This window comes from Ochotona curzoniae, unplaced genomic scaffold, assembly GCF_017591425.1.
Source record: "Ochotona curzoniae isolate NIBS_2020 unplaced genomic scaffold, NIBS_Ocur_1.0 contig_66, whole genome shotgun sequence".
NCBI lineage: Eukaryota > Metazoa > Chordata > Mammalia > Lagomorpha > Ochotonidae > Ochotona > Ochotona curzoniae.
In genome coordinates, this window is record NW_024466512.1 from 20,538,255 (window position 1) to 20,559,513 (window position 21,259).

A 21,259-nucleotide genomic window follows, 5' to 3' on the forward strand; every position below is an offset into this window, starting at 1 on the left:
CTTCTCTGTCTCTCCTCCTCTCTGTATATCTGACTTTCTAATAAAAATCAATAAATCCTAAAAAAAAAATTACAGTCCAAAAATATACCCTCACATGGCTGTATGATTACAGCTGGTTCGTTTTTGATAACCATGTCGAGACAAGTTTTTGTGTGAACACACATTTTTAGCTTTTAGTTTTCTTGGGTATGCACATGGCAGTAGAACTGCTGGCTTATGTCCTAACTCTATTGTTAAAAGTTTAAGAAACTGCCAAACGTTATGAAGAAATAAACATGGTGTATGTATAATTGGGAACATTATGTGGCCATTAAAAAGAATGAAGCACCAATGCACGCTTCAGTGGGGATGGACTTTGAAACCATGCCAGTCACAAAGGCCACACTGCATTTCGGCTGTTCTCACTTTTTCCATGTTCCTTTCTAATCTGTACACATTTAGATGAAATGTCCAGAATAGGCTAATCCATAGAGGGAGAAAGGAGATTAATGGTTGCCAGGGATTGTTAATCAGTAACTGATTTTCTTTTTATGGTGATGAAAATGTTCTGAAGCAGACAGAAGTAATGGTTATACAACATACTAAAGAAAAAAAAACAACATGGAACATTGTAGAAGTTGCACCTGTGCCACGGGAATCATTGGAAAGACAGGTATATAGAGAGGAGACAGAAGGTTCTTCTGTCCACTGGTTCACTCCCCAAGTGGCCGCAAAGGCTGGAGCTGAGCGAATCCAAAGCCAGGAGCCAGGAGCTTCCTCCGGGTCTCCCCCATGGGTGCAAGGTCCCAAGGTTTTGGGCTGTCCTCTACTGCTTTCCCAGTCACTAGCTGGGAACTGGAAGAGAAGTGGAGCAGCCAGGATATGAACCAGTGCCCATGTGGAATCCCAGTGGATGCAAGGTAGGGATTTAGACATTAAGCTATCGTGGCAGGCCCAATATCTCAATTTTTAAAATTCAAAACCAAGTATCTCATTTCAAGAGAAACAGAATGATACAAGCTCCTTAACATGAATAAAAATTTAGTTTGCCCAAATTTTCCATCAATATGCTAATGTTATTAGCAGATGTGACTTTTTCCAGGTATCTCGCTCTCCAAAGGTAAGAAGTGCACTTTGGGAAAGATCAGCTATGGCCACGCTGCACTAACACGTCAGCTGTTTTCACTTTTCCCATGTTCCTTCCAACCTGTACCCTTGCATACTGCTATGCATCTGTGACTTGTGCTGACAGCCAGTATAAACTTTGAAATCTACCATCTTCAAAATTAGCATTCAGTGCTGTTAGTGATGTTTACAACTTTTTTTTTTTTAAGATTTATTGGAAAGGCAGAATTTCTAGAGAGATGGACAGCTAGAGACAGCTTATCTGCCGGTTCACTCCCCAACAGCCAGAGCTGGGCCTGTCTGCCGCCAAGAGCCAGGAACCCCTCAAGGCCTCCCACGTGGGTACAGGGCCCCAGGACTTGGGCCATCTCGCACTGCTTTCCCATGCTCGTTGGCAGGGAGCTGAGGGAAGCAGCAGTGCCCAGGAGCTGGCTTTACCTACCCTAGACATCATGTACAATCTTCTTAACTCTTTCCCCTCTATGCTGTACCTGAAACTGTTAACTATTTATTTCCAATTTGTCACTATTTACAGATGATGCTGCAATATATATGCAATACAAAAGGCTAATACAGTTTTTTTTTTCCTTCTTTTGAATCACTGTATTAAGATTTCCAGGAAAAAAAAAAATGACTCACCCCAAAAGGACATTTCTATGACTCCTTGATGCCTTCTAAAAATATTACAAATTCACACAGCTACACGCAAACCTGCTATTCTGGATAGTACCACTTTTTACGCTCATGATGTCATCAATGTTAAGATATTTTACCAGAGTAATTTAAGATCTTCCTTCAGCTTAATGCTGCTTATTCAAGGGCTTTCAAATTTCATGAATATTTGCTCTATTTCATTTAGACTTTGTTGTCTTTTCCAGTCACCTAGGGTTAAAAACAATGAAGAATTATTTTAAAATTCAGTTTTTTGCCCTAAAGAACGTAAAACACAAAATTCTTCTGTGTGCCTTAGAGATACATATGTGCATGTGTGTGTATATGTGTGTGTGTGTGTGTGTGTGTATGTGTGTGTCTACCATGTTAAGTAAAAGCAAATAACAGAAAAATGACAAAGTCCAGAATTCAGTCACAATAAAAGAGGGGACAGGCACCAGGGATGCCCACACCCTCCTGGAGAGCCTCAGATATAATCTCAGGTTCCAGTCCAGTTTCTGGAGGCAACAGCAACAGCTCAAGCAGGTAGGTCCCTGCTGCCCAAGGCGGCGACCTGGATTGAGTTCCAGGGCCCAGTCCAGGCCCGGCGGATGCAAACACTCAGGAAAAAATTAGAAGATAAAATTTTCTGCTCTGTCTGTCCCTGTTTCACTCTCTTCTTTATTTTCTCTTTTCTTTACGATACACATATATGTTAAAAGGGTTCTGTAGGAATATGTGAAAATGTAAAAATTTCATGGGAAATACACATTATAAAAATACTAGGTGTGGGTTTTCTAAAAATTTATATACCAAACTAAATTTATCCTTAACTTCATTTTTTCACAAACTTCTCTGTGTGTGCCAGAATGATCTCAGCACCTCTATTTGTAACAGCCAAAATGCCGAAACAATCCCAGTATTCAGTAGCAAGTAAATAATTCATGACACACACCTATGTCACTCCAGGAACTTTCTGAAAACACTGCATAATCCACTTCATACCTAACTACAGTAAACATCTAAATAGATTCCAGAGGTTTGTTCTCAAAAGTTTTAGGAGTTCAGGCCTGGCACGGCATCCTAGTGGCTAAAGTCCTCGCATTACATGCGCCAGGATCCCATGTGGGTGCTGGTTTGTGTTCTAGCTGCTCTACTTCCCATCCAGCTCCCTGCTTGTGGCCTGGGAAAGCAGTCGAGGATGGCCCAAAGCCTTGGGACCCTGCACCCGTGTGGGAGACCTGGAGGAACTTTCTGGCTCCTGGCTTCGGATCGGCACAGCACTGGCCTGTTGCAGCCACTTGGGGAGTGAACCAGTGAATGGAAGCGTTTTCTCTATATCTCTCTTCCTCTCTCTGTAAAAATTTGACTTTCTAATTTATTTTTTAAATATTTATTTAAGATTTATTAAATTTTATTATTTCTTTTTATAGGAAAGTCAGATTTACAGAGAGGAGAGACAAGAGGAGGATCTTCCACTTGATGATTCATTCCCCAAGCAACTGCAACAGCTGGAGCTGAGCCAATCCAAAGCCAAAGCCAGGAGCCTCTTCCAGGTCTCCAATGTGGGCGCAAGGTCCCAAGGTTTTGGATCATCCTCAACTGCTTTCCCAGGCCACAAGCAGGGAGCTGGATGGTAAGTGGGGCAGCCGGAACATAAACTGGCACCCATATGGGATCCCGGCACACGCAAGGCGATGACTTTAGCTGCTAGGCTACCACGCTGGGCCCTAAAGATTTATTTATTTTTATTGGAAAGTCAGAGGACTTTAGCCACTAGTCTACCACCCCAGGCCCTGACTTTCCAATTAAAAAAAATAATAATAACAGTTCAAGAAGTTCAACAGCATTTGGCTCAGTTTCGGGGGTTGTCCTAGTTTATGATATTTTTAACTGTGCTTAGGTGTGCTAATAATTAAAATTAACGAGCCTCTGACAATAGTTCAGAATGTTCCCAGAATAATTGTGAGGCCACTTTGAGGGAGGAGGCAGGTGGTATATAAACCCCAAAAAACAAGAACAAGGTCTTTGCCTGTTTAATCCAGATCCTGCTCAGCCAGGGCTGGTGCTCAGCTAGGGTCTGTCCCAGCCTAAAGGTTGGCACCCAGGCTTCAGTGACACTATCAACACAACAGCCTGATAATCAAGCATGACTCTCGGAATTTAGCTTAGACTGTTAAAAACAAGACAAAAACAAAAGCAAACAAAAACACATGGGGTAAGCGCTGAGGAGCACTGGGTTAAGTAGCCATTTGCAGTAACAGCATCTCCCATATCAGTGCTCTGCTGTGCTCCAGCTCCCTGCTAATGTGCCAGGAAAAGCAGCGGGAAATGGGCCAGGCGCTTGAGCCCCTGCCACCCCCGAGAGAGACCGGAACAGAATTCCCAGCTCCTGGCTTCAGCCTGGCCAGCACCAGCCATTCTGGCCATTTAGGGAGCGAACCAGAGGACGTGACACCTCTTTGTCGTTCTCCCTTGCCAGAAAATAAGCAACAATCCTAGAGAGTGAGGAAGCACACAGAGATGCATGAATGGGACACGGGGTTAAAGGCTTTGATGAACTTTCCAAAGGAAATGTTATAGATCTGAGCAACGAACAGAAAGAAAAGAGCCAAGGAAAGTCACCCCTACGGTCCCCAGTCCAATTCTCACTACCCTCAGAGAACAACCAATAGGAACACATGTCATAATGGGATATGCAAAACCAGCTGAGTCAAGGAAACAGTTCAGCGCCTGAGGCTTCACGCCTCCTAGCTTAACCAAGACAGAAAATAAACAAAATCTCAATCAAACCAAGTTAAAATGAATCATAAATTAAGCTTCCATGCTCAGGTTTGTTTTCCATGCAATAAAAATGCCTGTCAAAGATAGCTGTGAATCGACAGTGTCTAAAATATTGACATCAAAATCACAAAACATGGCAGGAGCCATGGTACAGTGAGTCAAGCCTCTGCTTTGAACACCTATATCCCATTTCAGAATGCCTCAGATCAACATATGCCGCTGCTTCCAATCCAGCTATCGGCTCATGCGAACCCTGAGAAGCAGTGGATGGTGGGTCAAGAACTGGGGCTCTTGCCATTTCCATGGGAGAGCCCACGGGAGTCCCTGGCTGCTGCCTGTGGACGGGCCCCGCCCTGGCTGATGCAGGCATTCCGGGAGTAAGGGAGAGGATGGAATATCCACCGCTCTCTGCCTCTCAGTCATTTTGCCTTTTAAATCAACAGCCACTGGGGCGGGAAGGCAGGGTAAACAAAAACCATTGGCAAACCTGATCATTATTCTTTTCAGTTATACACCTACCTTTAACTTTGAATAACCTGGGAACAAGAAGCCAGCCTCCTGGTGTAGAACAAAGTGCATACTAGAAGTCAGGGTTCGTAGGCCTGGCATGGTAGCTAGTGACTAAATCCTCACCTTGCATCCACTGGGGTCCCACATGGGAGTTGGTTCATGTCTTGACTGTTTGTTCCACTTCCCTTCCAGCTCCCAGTTTGTGACCTGGGAAAGCAGTAGAGGACAGCCCAAAGCCTTGGGACCCTGCACCCAAGGGGGAGACCCGGAGGAAGCTCCTGGCTCCTGGCTTTGGATTGGCTCAACTCCGGCCATTGTGGTCCCTTGGGGAGTGAACCAGTGGACAGAAGATCTTTCTCTGTCTCCTCTTTTCTCTGTAAATCTGACATTCCAATAAAAATAAAGAATTTTTAAGAAGAAGTCAGCGAATGGGTTCCACTCAGCTGATGCCCCTAAGCAGGCAGGAAGCATTGAGGGAGTAACTCGCTTTGTCCCCTTTCTTAGAGTTTACCTTCCTTTTCGAGAGGGTAAGTAGATCACTGTTTCTGAGACCCACCTGTTGTTAAGAATTCCAGGAGGGTACCTGTTGACAGCAGGAAGTCCAAGACCCTGTCCCCAGAGCCTCCTCTCCTAGTCTTCAGGTTCAGAATGTCCCTGAGGGAGGCCTTACCCTCACCCTTAATTAGTGATCCAAGTACGTTACCACTTGAGAAATTTGGCAAACACTGGACCAGATGACTCTCCAGCCTTCCAGCCCTGAGTCTGTGTGCTCTGGACATTCCGTAGCAATGTTCTAAGAATACAGAAAATTGCATTGATCTGACATGTGTTAATGTATAAGGATAAATATATAAGATCATAAAAACAATGTTCTTCGTTCTTTGGAACACCATTCTTTTTTTTTTAAAGATTTATTTTTTATTGTTTCTTTATTGGAAAGGCAGATATACAGAGAGGAGAGACAGAGAGGAAGATCTTCTGTCCGATGATTCACTCCCTAAGTGAGCGCAACGGCTGGAGCAGTGCCGATCCAAAGCCAGGAGCCTCTTCCGGGTCTCCCACGCGGGTGCAGGGTCCCAAAGCTTTGGGCCGTCCTCAACTGCTTTCCCAGGCCACAAGCGGGGAGCTGGAAGGGAAGCGGGGCTGCCGGGATAGAACCGGCGCCTATATGGGATCCCGGGCGTACAAGGTGAGGACCTTAACCACTTGCGCCACCGCGCCGGGCCCTGGAACACCATTCTTAAACACCAATAACAATAATAATAATAAACCTCCTAGATTCCAAGCAAGCAGAAGACTTAATTTGGACAGGGGAGGAAAAAAAATGTTCTTAAACTCTCCAGGACTGGCGCTGGGGTATAGCTGGTAAAGCTGCCACCTGTCGGCAATGCCAGTATCCTATGCCAGAACCTATTTGTATCCCAGCTACTCCACTTCCAAACCAGCTTCCTACTAATGGCCTGAGAAAAGCAATGGAAGATGGCCCGAGCACTTGAGTCCTGCCACCCATGTGGAAAATCCACATGGAGTTCCTGGCTCTTGGCTTCGACCTGGCTCAGGCGTGCCTTTTGTGGCTATTTTGGGAGTAAACCAGCAGATGGAAGATCTCTCTTCTCTTTTTCTGCTTCTTTTTTTTTTCTTTTAAATATTTATTTTTCATAATACAGTTCTGTAGGTTCAGGAATTTCCCATTCCACCCCAACATCCCTTCCACTGTTTTCCCCCATATCATTGCAATTGTATAGTTCTTCAGCAACAGTCACAAGCCCATCAATTCTGCTAATTTAAGTGTATCATGACATTGTAGGTATAGAAATGATAGAAAGTCTAGCGTCCTATTCCCAAGATCTATTTAACAGTTTCATTAGGAGTCCATCCTTTATTTGGGCCCAGAGACGCATACTGCAATGTATCTTCACTTCTCGGTACGCTAGTCTCCATAATACAGCTCCTCTAGATGAATACACGGATATACATATTTACCTATGTATCTATTGATCTTGTGTTTTACATGAAGGTTGCCTTATATCAGAGTGTCTTTTTAACCCTTTCTCTGTAACGCTGTCTTTCAAATAAAAATAAATTCTTAAAAAAACATTAAACTCTCAGCATGTTAATATGTGGAAACCTGTAAAGAGAGTTTTACACCTAATGTTTCAAGACCACACCATGCTTTTATCCCTTCTTTCGGAACCACCTTATCTGGTAATCTCGCCTGTTCCTAGCTAAGCAAAAGCTAGAAAACAACTTGATGGGCACAGCACAGTGGCCTAGCGGCTAAAGTCCTTGCCTTGAGCACACCGGGATCCCATACAGGTGCTGGTTCTAATCCCGGTGGCAGTCAAGGACGGCCCAAAACCTTGGGACCCTGCACCTGTGTGGGAGACCTAGAAGAGGCTCTGGGCTCCCGGCTTCAGATTGGCTTAGCTCCAGCCGTTGCCGCCACTTGGGGACTGAACCAGCAGACAGAGATCTTCCCTTCTGTCTCTTCTCCTCTCCGTATATCTGACTTTCTAATAAAAATAAAATAAAGCTTAAAAAAAAAAGACCTTGACTAAGTCCCTAGCAGCTTCACAAAGTGTGCTCTTCGATGCTGGAATGAAACTGTTAGAAAGCCAAGAGAAAGCAATGAAACAACAACTGGTTACTAATTCCTCAGATCCACCTCGGTGTAGACCACTTGCACTGCCCTTCAGAAGGTTCAGTCAGGTCCAAGGGAAGGCCTGAGTGTGCTCTCCACACACAACGGCTGCAGTCTCCAATGAAGCTTTGCCTCCCCCTGTGTTACTTCTTCACTTTACATCATTTTCCTGAAAATTCTCTGAATTTACTCTTATTTAGCTGTAGAACCAACCACAAAACCGAGAATACAGACTAGTGTACCACGTGGAAAGAGACAGAGGGCAAGGATGCTCATTAGCAAGCAATTAGTGGCTAAAAAAAAATCGAGCCAAGATGAATACATAACGCGGAGCATGACAAGGCACCATGTGAAATCTGCCACAGATAAGAAGCCAACAGTGAAACATTATTGCATAATTTAGATATTAGAAAACCAGTTGTATTGTATTAGCAAACCAGGTGCGTTGAAGTAGCACACCAGTACAGTGCAACATTAGTATAAAACACAAAATGAATCTTGATGTTTAAAGCACAAATACTATCAACAGAATCCTTTGGTGTTAGAATCACACTAGTCCCAAAACTGATTTGTTTCAATGGCAAAAAAAAAAATGGAGACCCCCCCTATTTATTATGCACAACATCACAGAAGCACTGGGGTTAAGGCGACATCCGTACGTTCAAACACGTTTCTGCGTCTAGCACCCAAGGGCACTGCTTGGACAGCGGGCCAAACCTCACACTCTGGTAAGACTGAAATGCTAAAATCAGAATTAGGGAGTCCAGCCTAGCAGAGTGGCTAACAGCAAGTTCTAGGTGCACACAGTTAAACTCCCACATCAGCAAATTCCCATGCGGTCCCACACAGATCAATTACCCCGGGGATCAGTTTCCTCACTTGTGACCTGGAGTTACGGCTTCATTCAGCAATGATGAGCTGGAAGGGGCCTCACAGAAAGCCCCCTGTCCTGTGTGGGGCACGGAGTAAACAGGTAAGTAAGAATAACTCATTTCACCAACACCCGTATCATCGTCAACCTTAAAATGAGCATAACTACCATTCTCCAAACTCAAGCAGAGCTAAGAGGAAAAAAAATCTCAATAATCAGAAAGAAGACATTTACACACAGCCATAACAAGATAGCTTCTACTTCCACAACTCAGCACCTTCTAGCATCTCCTCCTGGGTGAGGAATAACCCAGACTGATTCTGTAGAGCAAGAGGCAGCAAAGGTACCCAGAGAGGCACTCTTCAATAGGGAAGGCAACTTTCAGTGCCTTCTAGATGGATGCTGTAAGCAGGGCGGAGGAGTTACAGCTGGTACTGTGCAGGGTGTTTGTTCTGCTTTTACGGAAACACACTTATTAGGATGGAAGGAAAGGTTGGAAGAAGATGCCTCAGAATCATTCTATACATAGTTATGCAATAGAGAAGAACAGTGGAGGGTGGGGGGCTGCTACCATTATATCATAACAGAAAATAAAGGAGAAAGAAGAGATCAGGTGAAATGTTTAACTCACACGTAAAAAGGAACCAACTTAACTTAAAGGTGATGAAAATCATCCAAAAAAGTCTAAAGGCGGGAGGGGGAAAAGTCAATTACTCCTATAGTTTAAGTAACACACACCCACTGCCTCCTTTTAAAATCATGGTTGGAATTTTCCATTTGCAGCCAACAGTCTTGGCCTACTGTTCCAAAAGTGCTACTGGCTTTAACTTGTACTATCTTGTTAAATAAATGCTGTCCTTCATCCTAGTTAAAGGCAAAAATAAAATCCTGTGCATTAAAATCTTTTTACAAAATTCACTGGAAAGCATTACTAGTAATTCAATCATTTAATACATTTCAAAAAATACTAACAGGTGATTTGGGGAGGAAAACAAGTTCTTCATGGGAATAAGCCAAAAGGCAAAACACAAATTTTGAATTAAGACAAAATTTGAACTTTATAGTGGGGGCAGGAGGATTGCTGAGCTGTGAGGTGCACAAATTCTCAAAAGCAAACATACAGAAGACACGCCTTCAGCAGGTGTACAAACTAGTGCCGCCAAGCCACCAGTAGATGTGCAAAAAGTAAAAAAACACTCAGTGAATTCTGTGACTCAACATTGGGAAATTCAGTCATAAGAATTCTAGAGGCTTTTTCTCCATCTCTCTTCCACCCTGCCCCCCCCCATCCCCTGGATTGCAGATATTACTGCCAAATCCCAGAAGAAACTGTTAAGGTATCCTGACCAACAACCTGGAGGTGACCAAGCAGCAACGCCGCCCAAAGGAAGCGCTGTCACTCAGAGATGCTGGCTATTGTCCTTCCACTGTTTAAGAATCCCAAGGAATCTCTTTCAGCTTTTACATGCAAATCGTCCAGCACCAGAGCACACTCTGCTCTCTCCTTTATATGAAAATTACTGCAGAGTGCGCCTCCTCTAGTGAGAACACCATTCAGCCAGCAAACTGGAATTAGGACACCCTCACACCCTGGGCGCTAGGATGCTGACAGCCGGCACACGTAGCCTTTGGAGGGGAAAGACACCACTGTGGGTGAGGAAGTTTCTGCCTCAAGAAGGAAAGTTTGCTTCTGAGGACTGTGGAAGTCACTAAAAGTTACACACCCAGGTCGGTGAAGGGAATACAAACTAGCATCCACAGCCTCCTGTCCGGTCTGTGGGTTTCAAGAACCTCAGCATGAAACAAACACTCACACCCCAAAACATCACAGGGTATGCAGACACCCCAGATGCGAATACCTTTCTCCTCCCAGCTAAACACCCCCCCCTAGACACGCAGAGATGATAATTTTATGTGTCAAGTGGCCGGGAAGGAAAAAAAAAAAACACGCTTTTAAACTTCAGTGAATCAAGGGATAAATAAACCATTCTGAATAGGGAAGGATGCCACAACTGTCCAAGGTCGCAGCTTTTTGCCCCAACCACACTGGGCTTGGGCTATTTTAGTCCTCAGGTAAATGTCAACAAGAGGGAAGAAAGCTACAGGAGACAGAACCTCACAAAAGATTAACTACATTTCCTGGGACCAGCCCAAGTCCCAGATTAACCAGCCAACCTCATTTTTACTGAAACCTCCACTCTAGCTAAGGCAAGTCACATCCAAAATGAATGAATGGACGATTCCATGTGGCATCCTTGGCTCAGCAGGGCTTTGGCCTCAGGCGCAGATCTCAGCAAACACTCTTCCAAGCCTTCACCCCCACCCACCTGGGGTGCCAGACCCTAAATAGGAAGAATACAAGAAAATATACTAGCAGCCTTGCAAACCTCAGTGTGGAGCCTACAGGAGGAACAGGATTGCGGAGGGTTTAGTATTTTTAGATACCTGTGAGGAGGTGTCCATGTCAGTATCAGCCAGCCCCCCACTCAGCATGCAGCAGATGCCTGAGCACCGGGAGCCCCCTACCTCAGCGGGGTGGACAGGCACAGTACGAGGCACAAGCGCTGCCTTTTGATCCTAGGGGGAACCGTTAGCCACGGCTCTCAAGAGCTCAAAAGCGCTTCCAAGTTCAATCCGTTCCCCGCCCCCCAAGTCCATGCTACCCTTTCAACTTTGCAATTAAGAGAGGAAGGAGAAATTCCGGTCAACTCGCCTTGGGGGGTTCGATGAAGGGGGTGAGGGAGAGAGTGGGAGAGAGTGAGAAAGAGGACTCCTCAAGGAAGGGGGAGGGGGAGGATGGAGAGAAGCAAAGGGCGAGCCAAGGAAAGCCAGCGGTCTCCCACCTTTCTTAAACTCCTCCAGCATAGCGTCCAGTTTGGTGTCATTGAACACAAAGTGCAAGGGATGGTTATAAAACTTGGTGATGGTCTTGAGCGGGGTGCAGTCGTCCGGATCCACGAAAGCCAGGTCCTTGACAAAGAGCAGGTCCACGATGTTGGAGCGCTCGCCCTCGAACACGGGGATGCGTGTGTAGCCGCTCTCCATGATCTCGGACATGGTGTTGAAGTCCAGGATGGCCTCGGCCGTGATCATGAAGCAGTCGCGCAGCGGGGTCATCACATCCTCCACAGTCTTGGTGCGCAGCTCCAGCGCGCCCTGGATGATGTTGAGTTCTTCCTTCACCAGGTCGTTGTAGGGGTCGGTGACACGCAACATCTCCAGCAGCTTTTCACGGTTGTACACGGTGCCGATCTCCTGGCCCAGCACGCAGTCCAGCAACTTGCTGACCGGGTAGGAGGCAGGGAAGGTCATCATCATGAAGAACTTGGTGAGGAAGATGGTGTTAGCGCCCACGGCCAGGCCGTGGCGGGAGCAGATGGCCTGTGGAACGATCTCGCCAAAGATAACGATGCCGATGGTGGAGACCACTACAGCCACCAGGCCGGAGCCGGCAATGTCATCGAGCAGGATGGTGAGCGTGGTGTTGACCAGCACGTTGCCCAGCAGCAGCGAGCACAGCAGGTAGTTGCCCTGCCGGCGCACGGGCTCGATGCGCTTGGCATAGTTCTTCTCCTTCTCTGTGCCACAGTTCTGCACGATGCGAAGCTCCATGGGGTCCAGCGCCATGAGCCCCAGGTTGAGGCCGCTGAACATGCCGGACAGGCAGAGCAGCAGCGAGATGAAGATCACCTGCAGCCAGAAAGGCAGCAGAAACTTCTTCTCCTCGCCCACGATCATCTTGGTGTCCTCGCCGTCGTGGTATATCCAGGTGGTCTCGGCCCAGGGTGGCGGCGGCAGCCCGGCCACCCCTGCGCCGCCCTTGCCCCCGACGGCACCGGCCGCCGAGCCCGGGCCGCCGGCACCCAGCGCGGGCGTGGAGAGCGACGTGCACAGGTAGTAGGACTTGCTCTTCTCCATCTTGCGCAGCGGCTTGATCTCGATCTCGATGATGCCCGACGTGCGGCGGTTGAGGACGATGTGGGGCAAGATGATGATGTCCGAGGTGCGGATGCCGCAGCGCTGGGGGCCGCTGTCCGGCTCGGGCGGCGCGGGGCCGCCCAGCCCGCGTTCGCCCGGGCTGTGGCGCTGCCGCTCGTGCTCGGTGAAGGCGATGCGGGACCACGTCTCGTTGTTGATGTTCTGCCCGTACACCCGCAGCTTGACCCGGGTGCGCTCGCTCACCCGCAGCGCCCCCCCTTCCATGAACGACACGTCGTTCGTGTCCTCCAGCCGCAGCCCGATGATCACCGTCTCCTCGCTCTCGCCGGCCCCCGCGCAGCCACCCGCGCCGCAGCAGCAGCTCAGCAGCAGCAGCGGCAGCAGCCGCGCCGCCGCCTGCAGGACCCCCCGGCCGCGGGCGCTGAGGCTGCGGCGCGCCGCCATCTTCCAAGTGGGCAGTGCGGCGGCTGCCTGCCCGCCCGCCATCTTTACTTCGGGTTCACAAGCGCCACAGCCAATCATAGGGTGGCTGCTTCAGCTGCGGCCTCATCCTTCCACCCGGCGGCGCGAGCGCAGGCACCGGCCTCCCCCCGGGGGGCGAGACTGCAGAGGAGCGTCGCGGAGCCCCAGTGCTTATCAGCCCGCCTTCCCTGACTGACACTGACTTCGGCCGCGGCCAACTGAGAAAAACCCCGAGGCTCGCGGGCTTGGGGCGGGGGGAGGGGGAGGAGGGGGCGGGGAGAGAGGAGGAGAGAGGGAGGAGAGCTCCGGACGCTCCCGCGAAAGGCAAGTCGGCCAGCCAATCAAGAGCGGGCATCGGCCCTCACAGCCAGGGGGCTGGAATGGGGGCGTGGCCGCGCGGGGCGCCGCGAGCCAATAGCAAGGTGAGTGGGCGGAGAGCTGTGGGCTGCGGTCCTCCTCAGCACGCCAAGTTTCCTACAGAAAGGCGCGTGACTCTTGTGTATGTGCGAGGGGAGAAGGCGTGGCCAGCCGGGACGCGAGAGCCAATCAGAGAGGGGATCCGCAGGGACGGGGGGCGGGGCCTCGCGCCCGGCTGCCCGTGAAGAGGAGCTGTCCGAGGGTCGGGCGTTGAGGGGGCTCGGGAGTGGGCGCCCCAGAACCGGGTCCGGCTGCGTGAGGGCTGCGAGCCCCCCGCGGGACAGCCTTCCCAGCTCCGCTGGGCTCGCTAAATGCGGAGTGGCGGGGGCGGGGTCAGCAAGGACAGCACCCTTCACTCCCGGCATCCCAAGAAGCTGGCCAGGAATGGCTTAGGATGCCCAAAGTGTGAAAAGAAGACACGGTCCCAGCGCTGTCCCCATCCGCTCAAGTCTCCTGGGGAGCTGCCGAGGGGCCCGGCAACCCCGCGGACCCACTCTTGACACCTCTCGCCTCTTTAAGGGCGAGTGCGCCCTTCGCGATCCCGGGGAGCCACCTGCCGGCCGCGTGGGCGCCCTGCAGGGCTTTGCAGGGAAGCCTGTGCCCGCATGGAGGTCTGGGGGCATTGCAGGGGCGTGTGTCACAAAGCTTCTTGGTCCTGAGAATTCCCACATGATCGTGCTGAAATCTCCGGTGGTAGGTATCCCCTGCATCCCATCCAAGAATACCAAACGGAAAGGGCTCAGAATCTGCGATTCTTCCGAGGCACCTGGCCAACTTGGGAAAAGAAAGGGGGCAGACATTTTAAGAAGACCCATAAAGGCTCGTCTTGATTTTGTTTTCACAGAAGCAAAGAGAGCCTTCATCTGCTGATTCACTCCTCAGTTGCTGGCATGGCCAAGGCAGAGCCAGGCCTCGGACAAAAGCTGCGAGCTCTATCCAGCAGCCATCACGTGCTGCCTCAGAAGGCCCATTCAAAGGAAGCTGGCCGAGACTCAAACCAAGCACCCTGATGATGGGGGATGCGGACAGCCGAGCAGCACAAACCCCTACCCTAGCTCTTTTTCTTATATTTACATAGTTGATTAGGCTGGGGAGGGTAGAAAATGAGGAGAAAGTGGACAACATCATTGTTTCCAATTTTTTTTTCTTCTTTCTGTATCTGGGGGAAGAAGAGAGAAAAAAGAAGCCATACCCAGCCTCCCAACCACCTCAGTATCCAGACATAGGGAACAGCCACCCAGTGTCATCCTAGGGTCCCCAATGTGGAGCATACTCCAAGGATTCTGCTCAAGTGGTTTTGATAGTTCTGAAATGCTGTCTCACTGCACCAAAGATGAGGAAATCCTCCCAAGATCCATTGGCTAACACAGTCCACCTTAGCATCTCCATTCGTCCAGATATTTGTTGTCAGTGCATGGCTGGGATAGGTGACTGATTTGTTCTGTGCTCCTTCCTCTGCCATGGTACCAGCACCCTCTGCAGGCCACAGTGTACTGCCATATCCCTCCTGTGCATCTGAGCATGCTCTCTGCTGCTCTAAGGCGCTGAGGAGGCCCATTTCTGACACATGCACTCCATGGTCAGACCACAGATTCTGCCATTCTCCTTGCAGTTGGAGTTCTAAGTCCAGTGGTTCAGTTGGGGGAATCTCCAAAAAATCCTAATCTGAAGTAATCCCAGACCTGACTCGTGTGTGCTTGCCAATATGGAGTCCAGCTCTGCCTTGGCACCCACTTCAGCCTACGCACACACTAGTAGTTGCAATTGCTGGGTTAGTTCTTTCTCCAGCCCTGTCTCCTACACAAACCAATGGATACTGCAGCCTAGCCCAACCCAGCTCACCACACACTTGGCCCTCATGTACACTAGCCAGAGCTGCAGCCTTGTCAGAAAGACACCCCCCAATAATTCCCACAAGGCTTGCCCCCTAGCACTGGTTCCTGTGCATGCCAGTATGCGAAGCATACAGACTGTCACACATCCCATTCAGCTCTCATACACATGGATGGGTGCTGAAGCCTAGCTCAACTCAACCAACCCTACTATCCAGCCCACACTTATACTGGCTGGTTCCACTGCCTGTCTAGCCAGGCCCACTCCCAGCCCTGGTTCTCATGCTCACTGATGAAAGTTGCAGCCCATCAGAAAGATACCCACCATTTCCCTAGTGGGCCCACTCCCAGTCCTGAATCTTGCACTCACCAGGTGGTACTGCGGTCTAGCTCGACAGGATTTACACCATTCCCAGCACTTGCCAGCTGATGCTGCAGCAAAACCCAACCAACCTGTACTTGCTCTGGCTCATGCATGTACCAGTGGATACAACTGGTTAGCCTAGCCTGGCTCTCCCCCAATCCAGTTCACAGGCAGGCCAATAGCTGTGTAGCCCTACCCAACCTGGGCCTGGTCTGCCTGGGTCCCAATTCTCATCCTCACCGGTGGGGACAGTAGCCCAGCAAGGGAATCCCACACCGACCCCCTACCAGGGTCTCACATATGCTGGTGGGTACCACGGCCCAATCTGGCATGGCCCACCTCACCTCAGCATTTGCTAGCAGGTTCTGTAGCCTGGCCTGGCGCAGTCTACTCCCAGTTCCATGCTGGTGAGTACTGAAACCTAACCTAACCCAGCCAGCCCCCAGCCCCCATGACCCAATTTAAAGCACACTGACCAAACCTTACTGAGCTGCCAAACCCCCTGCACCTGGAGCTGTCTTTGTACTTCAACTGAAACACTAATTAAAATGAATTTACTCCTTGCCTTTTTTTCTTTTTTAATTCCACAAGCACGTTGTCCTTCCTTGGCATAAACACAGCAGACGTTTCTGAAGAAATTCAGGTTTGAGTCACCCCCCTGTATCCTCTGACACCTGTCCTCCCAGTGAAATGGCATCACCCTGTTTGAAGCACCCTGCTTGCTCCTCAGGTGCTTCAGAATCCACACGTTCTGCTGCTCTGGCATCCTGACCCGCTGCCCCCTCAGTCGCACCAGGGACCGTGTGCCCACTATGGGCATTTCCTCTGCCTGTGACTTGCTGCCCCCTGCTGTTTACAGTTGGCCTCTTTCAGGGCTGCTTGAAGAACACTTCATTTTCTTTTTTAGCTATAGATCTGAATGGCCTGTGTAAACACCCGCAGCTGATGGCTGGGATCCAGGAGGCTGAGGCTGGGAGTAAGGAGTCCATCAGGAAATGAACTTCTGGGGCCCTCCACCCTGCCTCCCGGGGGTGTGCATGAGCAGAAAGCTGGAGTCTGGAGTGGTAGCTGGGGATCAAACCCCAGGACCCCAGTGTGGGGACACAGGGCTAAACCAAATGCCACCTCATTCTAAACTTTGGCAAATAACCCTGGGCTCCATCTCTGCTTTTTCTTGAAAACAAAGATGACTTTCTAATATACTACGTAAACTCTTCATCTGGCTCATTCTCTGGCTCCAGCCACCTGAAGCTACCTGTGGGCAAGAGATCTGTTTTGTTCCATGCTGTATCACTGGGATCAAAACAAGAGTATAAATTCAAAATAAGATCTGTACAATGATACAAAATAAATTCTAGAAATGTTCCTATTTTGGATACAAAGAGGCAGACAGGACTCCAATCTTGCTGGTTCATTTCCCAGATGCCTGCAACGGCTGGAAGCTGGTCCAGCCTGAAGTTGGCAAAACCCAGTTATTTGAGCCATCCCCTGCTGCCGCCCAGGATCTGCATTAGCAGAAAAGCAGCAACTGTGGATGGAGTTGGGACTTGAACCCAGGTACTCTGTACCACTTGCAGGTATTCAAACCCAGGACTTAACCACGAGGCCAAATGTCCACTCCTGAATTTTTATTCAGATTGTTTCAAATAATATCTCAGTGTGAGTCTCCAGGCATTATTTTTCTAGAGCTGCTTCTCTTACTACCAGTTCTTATAATGCTATATTTAAAAAAATGAGTTCAGATAAAGAAAACCTGATTCACAGATTTGGTATCTTTATAAGAATGGTAGTTTACAAGAACAAAAGCTGAGATTTTTTTTTTTTAAGTGAGGGAGAGAGACAGAGAATGAACCCTCCATCCACTGGCTTACTCTTGAAATATACACACTACTCAGGGCTGGGGCAGGCTGAAGTAGAGGGCCTGGAACTCCATCTGGGTCTCCCATGTGGGTGGCAGGGACCCAAGTATGCAGGCCATCTCAGGCACATCAGCAGAGCGCTCAGTGGGAAGCAGTGTCAGGCCTTGAACCAGAGACTCCAATAAGGAATGCAAACATCCTCAGCTGTAGCTGGACCTGCCACACCACAATGCCCACCCCAAAGCTGGAATCTTCTGCTGGTGTCTGACAAACATTAGGGTAGGTATTACCTTTCAAATCACCTGATTAAAAATAGAACTCTTGGGCATGGCGCGATAGTGTAGTGGTTAAAGTCCTCGCCTTGAACACACCACGATCCCAAATGGGCACCGGTTCTAATCCTGGTGGCCCCACTTGCCATCCACCTCCCTGCCTGTGGTCTGGGAAAGCAGTCGAGGATGGCCCAAAGCTTTGGGACACTGCACCAGGTGGGAGACCTAGAGGTGGCTCCTGGCTCCTGGCTTCAGGTTGGCTCAGCTCCAGCCATTGCGGCTATTTTTGGAGTGAACTATTGGTCAGAAGATCCTCTTCTCTGTCTCTCCTCCTCTCTGTATATCTGCCTTTCCAATAAAAAAAAAATCTTTAAAAAAATAGAACTCTTTTAACTTCAAAATGCAGGTTAAGATAAGTAAGTTAAAGGAAGGTGAGGGGGAAGATAAGAGCTCCTGTGGAGAAGAGGGGGAGCGGGAGCCTGGCAACTCCCCGAAGCCTCTGAGCATCTGAGCAAGAGCTGCAGCAGGAAGGATGGCCTCCAGCAATCTCAAAGCCAGTTAGAAATCCCGGAATGGGGCCCAGCACGATGGTTCAGTGACTAAATCCTCACCTTGCAAGCTCTGGAATCCCATACTGGCATCAGTTCGAGTCCCAGCTGCTCCACTTCCCATTCAGCTCTCTGCTTATGGCCTGGGAAGGCAATAGAGGATAGCAAAATCTTTGGGACCTTGCACCTGCAAGGGAAACCCAAAAGAAGCTCCTGGCTCCTGGCTTTGGATTAGCTCAGCTCCGGCCACTACAGCCATTTCAGGAGTGAACCAGTGGATGGAAGATCTTTTTGTCAGTCCTTCTTTCCATAAATCTGATCTGCCTTTCCAACAAAAATAAATCTTAAAAAAAGAAAAGAAATCCAGGACTGCAGAGTGCAAACATCAAAAGAACTCTCCAAAAATAGTTTATAAAATAAACCAAGTTGAAGTTCACACAGGGATTCCCACCACCTGGGCTGTTGTATTTGCTCATGTTTTGCTCATTTTTTTCCTAAATTTGGGGGGTGAGCACTGTGGCACTGCGGGTTAAGCCTCCTCCTAGGGTGCCCACATCCTGTATCAAGGTGCTGGTTTGAATACTAACTACTCTGCTTCCAAACCAGTTCCCTGCCTATGCACCTAAGAAATGGTAAGCAATGGCGCAAGTCCTTGAGTTCCTGCCACCGACACAGGAGACCCAAACGGAGCTCCTCATTTCTGACTTTTGCACTGGCACAGCCCTGGTTGTTGTGAGTGCTTGGGAAGTGAACTAAAGACAGGAAAATCCCAGGCCCAGCGCTGTATAGCCTAGTGGCTAAAGTACTCACCTTGCATGCGCTGGGATCCCATATGGGCACTGGTCCTGGCTGTTCCACTTCCCATCCAGCTCCCTGCCTGTGGCCTGGGAAAGCAGTCGAGGATGACCCAAAGCTTTGGGACCCTGCACCCGTGTGGAAGACCCAAAGAAGCTCCTGGCTTCAGATCGGCTCAGCTCTGGCCACTGCAGCCACTTAGGGAGTAAACCAGTGGATGGGAGATCTTTGTCTCTCCTCTCTATAAATCTGCCTTTCCAATAAAAATAAAATCTTCTTTAAAATCTTAAACACAGTAAAAGAGAGAAAGGAAGATTGGTCTCTCCCTCTCTGTGTTTGTTACTCTGTCTTTGAAATAAACAAACTAGTAAAAAAAAAAACAGTATTCACATTTTTTTATTTGAAAACCAGTAAGGACCGGCATCTTCTGTTTGTTCCACTCTCCACATGCTTGCAACAGCTAGGGCTGGGTCAGACTAAGGAGCCTGTAACTCAACCTGGGTTTCCCTGTGGCCGGCACACACACCCATATGCGGGCCATCCCCGGCCTCCTCCCAGTGTGCACAGAAGCAGGAAGCCGGAATTGGAAGGGGAGGTGCCAACCCCCAACCCCCAGTGTTTCACTATGGGCTGTGGAGGTCTCAAAGGGAGCTGGGGCACCAGGCCAAACACCTGCCTGGAGAGCCGCAATTCTTCAGGTCAAACCCCTCCATATGGAAACAGCGCTGCATCAGATCCCAATGGGAAGGATTCTGTCTCAATTTTTACTTCTCCTGAGATACTTTTTTTCTTTTTAGGTTTTATTTATTATTTTTCTTGGAAAGGCAGATTTACAGAAAAGGAGAGACAAAAAAGATCTTCTATCCACTGGTTTCCTCCCCAAGTGGCCACAACAGCTGAGCGGATCTAAAACCAGGAGTTTCTTTCTGGTATTCCATGCAGGTACTGGGTCCCAAGGCTTTGGGCCATCCTTGATTGCTTTCCCAGGCCACAAGCAGGGAGCTGGATGGGAAGTGGAGCAGCCAGGACATGAACCAGCACCCATATGGGATCCCAGGCATGCAAGATGCAAGATGCAAGGCCTTGGGACACTGCACCTGCGTGGGAGACCTGGAAGAGGCTTCTGGTTCCTGATTTCAGATCAGCTCAGTTTGTTGTTGCAGCCACTTGGGGAGTAAACCAGCGAATGGAAGATCTTTCTCTTTATATCTTTCTCTCTGTGTTCCCTTCTCTCTGTATATATGCCTTTCCAATAAAAATAAATAAATGAATCTTTAAAAAAAGCTAGGAATGGGTATTTAACTAGACGCTCTGAGACACTGGGCTCTTCCCTGCTAGGCCTAACACACACCCTACAGTACACGCGTCCTAAGTCGGAGGAGGTATAACCGAAATAATAAGGCAGGTGTTTGGTGCAGAAGCCACCACTGGGACAGCTGCATCCCGTGTCAGAATGATGGTTTGTGTCCCTGCTCTGTTCCCGACTCCAGCTTCCTGTTACGTGCACCCTGGGAGGCAGCAGGCGATGGCTCAAGTACTTGTCCCTGTTACCCGCGTGGCAGACCCAGATTGAGTTCCTGGCTCATGGACACTTAAGAAGTGAACCAGAAAGTAGGAGTTGTCTCTTTCTCTCCAATTCTCTTTCAAATAAAATTTTTACAAAATGATGAAAAGTACGGTAAATGAATACATTAGTAAGTAAGACACAGCCATTTGTCATTACCAAGTATGATGTGCTATGCATAATTCATGAGGTTGCAGCATTCTCATTCAACTGGCTGTGTGGTAGGTTTGTTTGCAACAGCATCTCCACAGAGGTAATGGGTTGTGCGGAGACATCACCATGGCTACAGTGTCACCAGGCAACAAGTGTTTGAGCTCCATTAGGATTTCAGCGGCCCACCAAGGCACATACCAGGCTTTGTCAATTCATCTTATTCTGACCTTTGCAAGCAGGACTAAGGGATCTACCACATTTCCAGCCACAGGTAGGACACAGAAGTGAAGCTGAGTATCTCATGCCATAGGGGCCACCAAAAAACCAAGACCGAATAGCCCAGCCTTTGCCCTGGAGGCCCACCTGCTGCCCAGCCCCCTGCCACCATTGCCACCACAGGGCTCATGTTCTTTCAGAAAATACAACACATCCCAGACTAGCCTAACTCCTGTTCCTGGGTCAAACTTTCTGCATACATTCCTATAATGCAGAT

At 48.9% G+C, this 21,259-nt stretch overlaps 1 protein-coding gene across 3 annotated transcripts in view; it reads right to left on the reverse strand.

The window, feature by feature from the left end:
- CNNM2 (cyclin and CBS domain divalent metal cation transport mediator 2) overlaps positions 1-13,224 on the reverse strand; it is a 121,679-nt gene extending 108,455 nt beyond the window's left edge. For 2 of the 3 annotated variants that reach the window (XM_040992181.1, XM_040992179.1), the window contains exon 1: positions 11,405-13,224. In XM_040992181.1, coding sequence (XP_040848115.1) covers positions 11,405-13,022 — 1,618 coding nt within the window. In that variant the 5' untranslated portion in view covers positions 13,023-13,224. The remainder of the gene's footprint in view (positions 1-11,404) is intronic. The other variant, XM_040992180.1, reaches the window with a different exon arrangement.
- Positions 13,225-21,259: the final 8,035 nt, after the last annotated feature.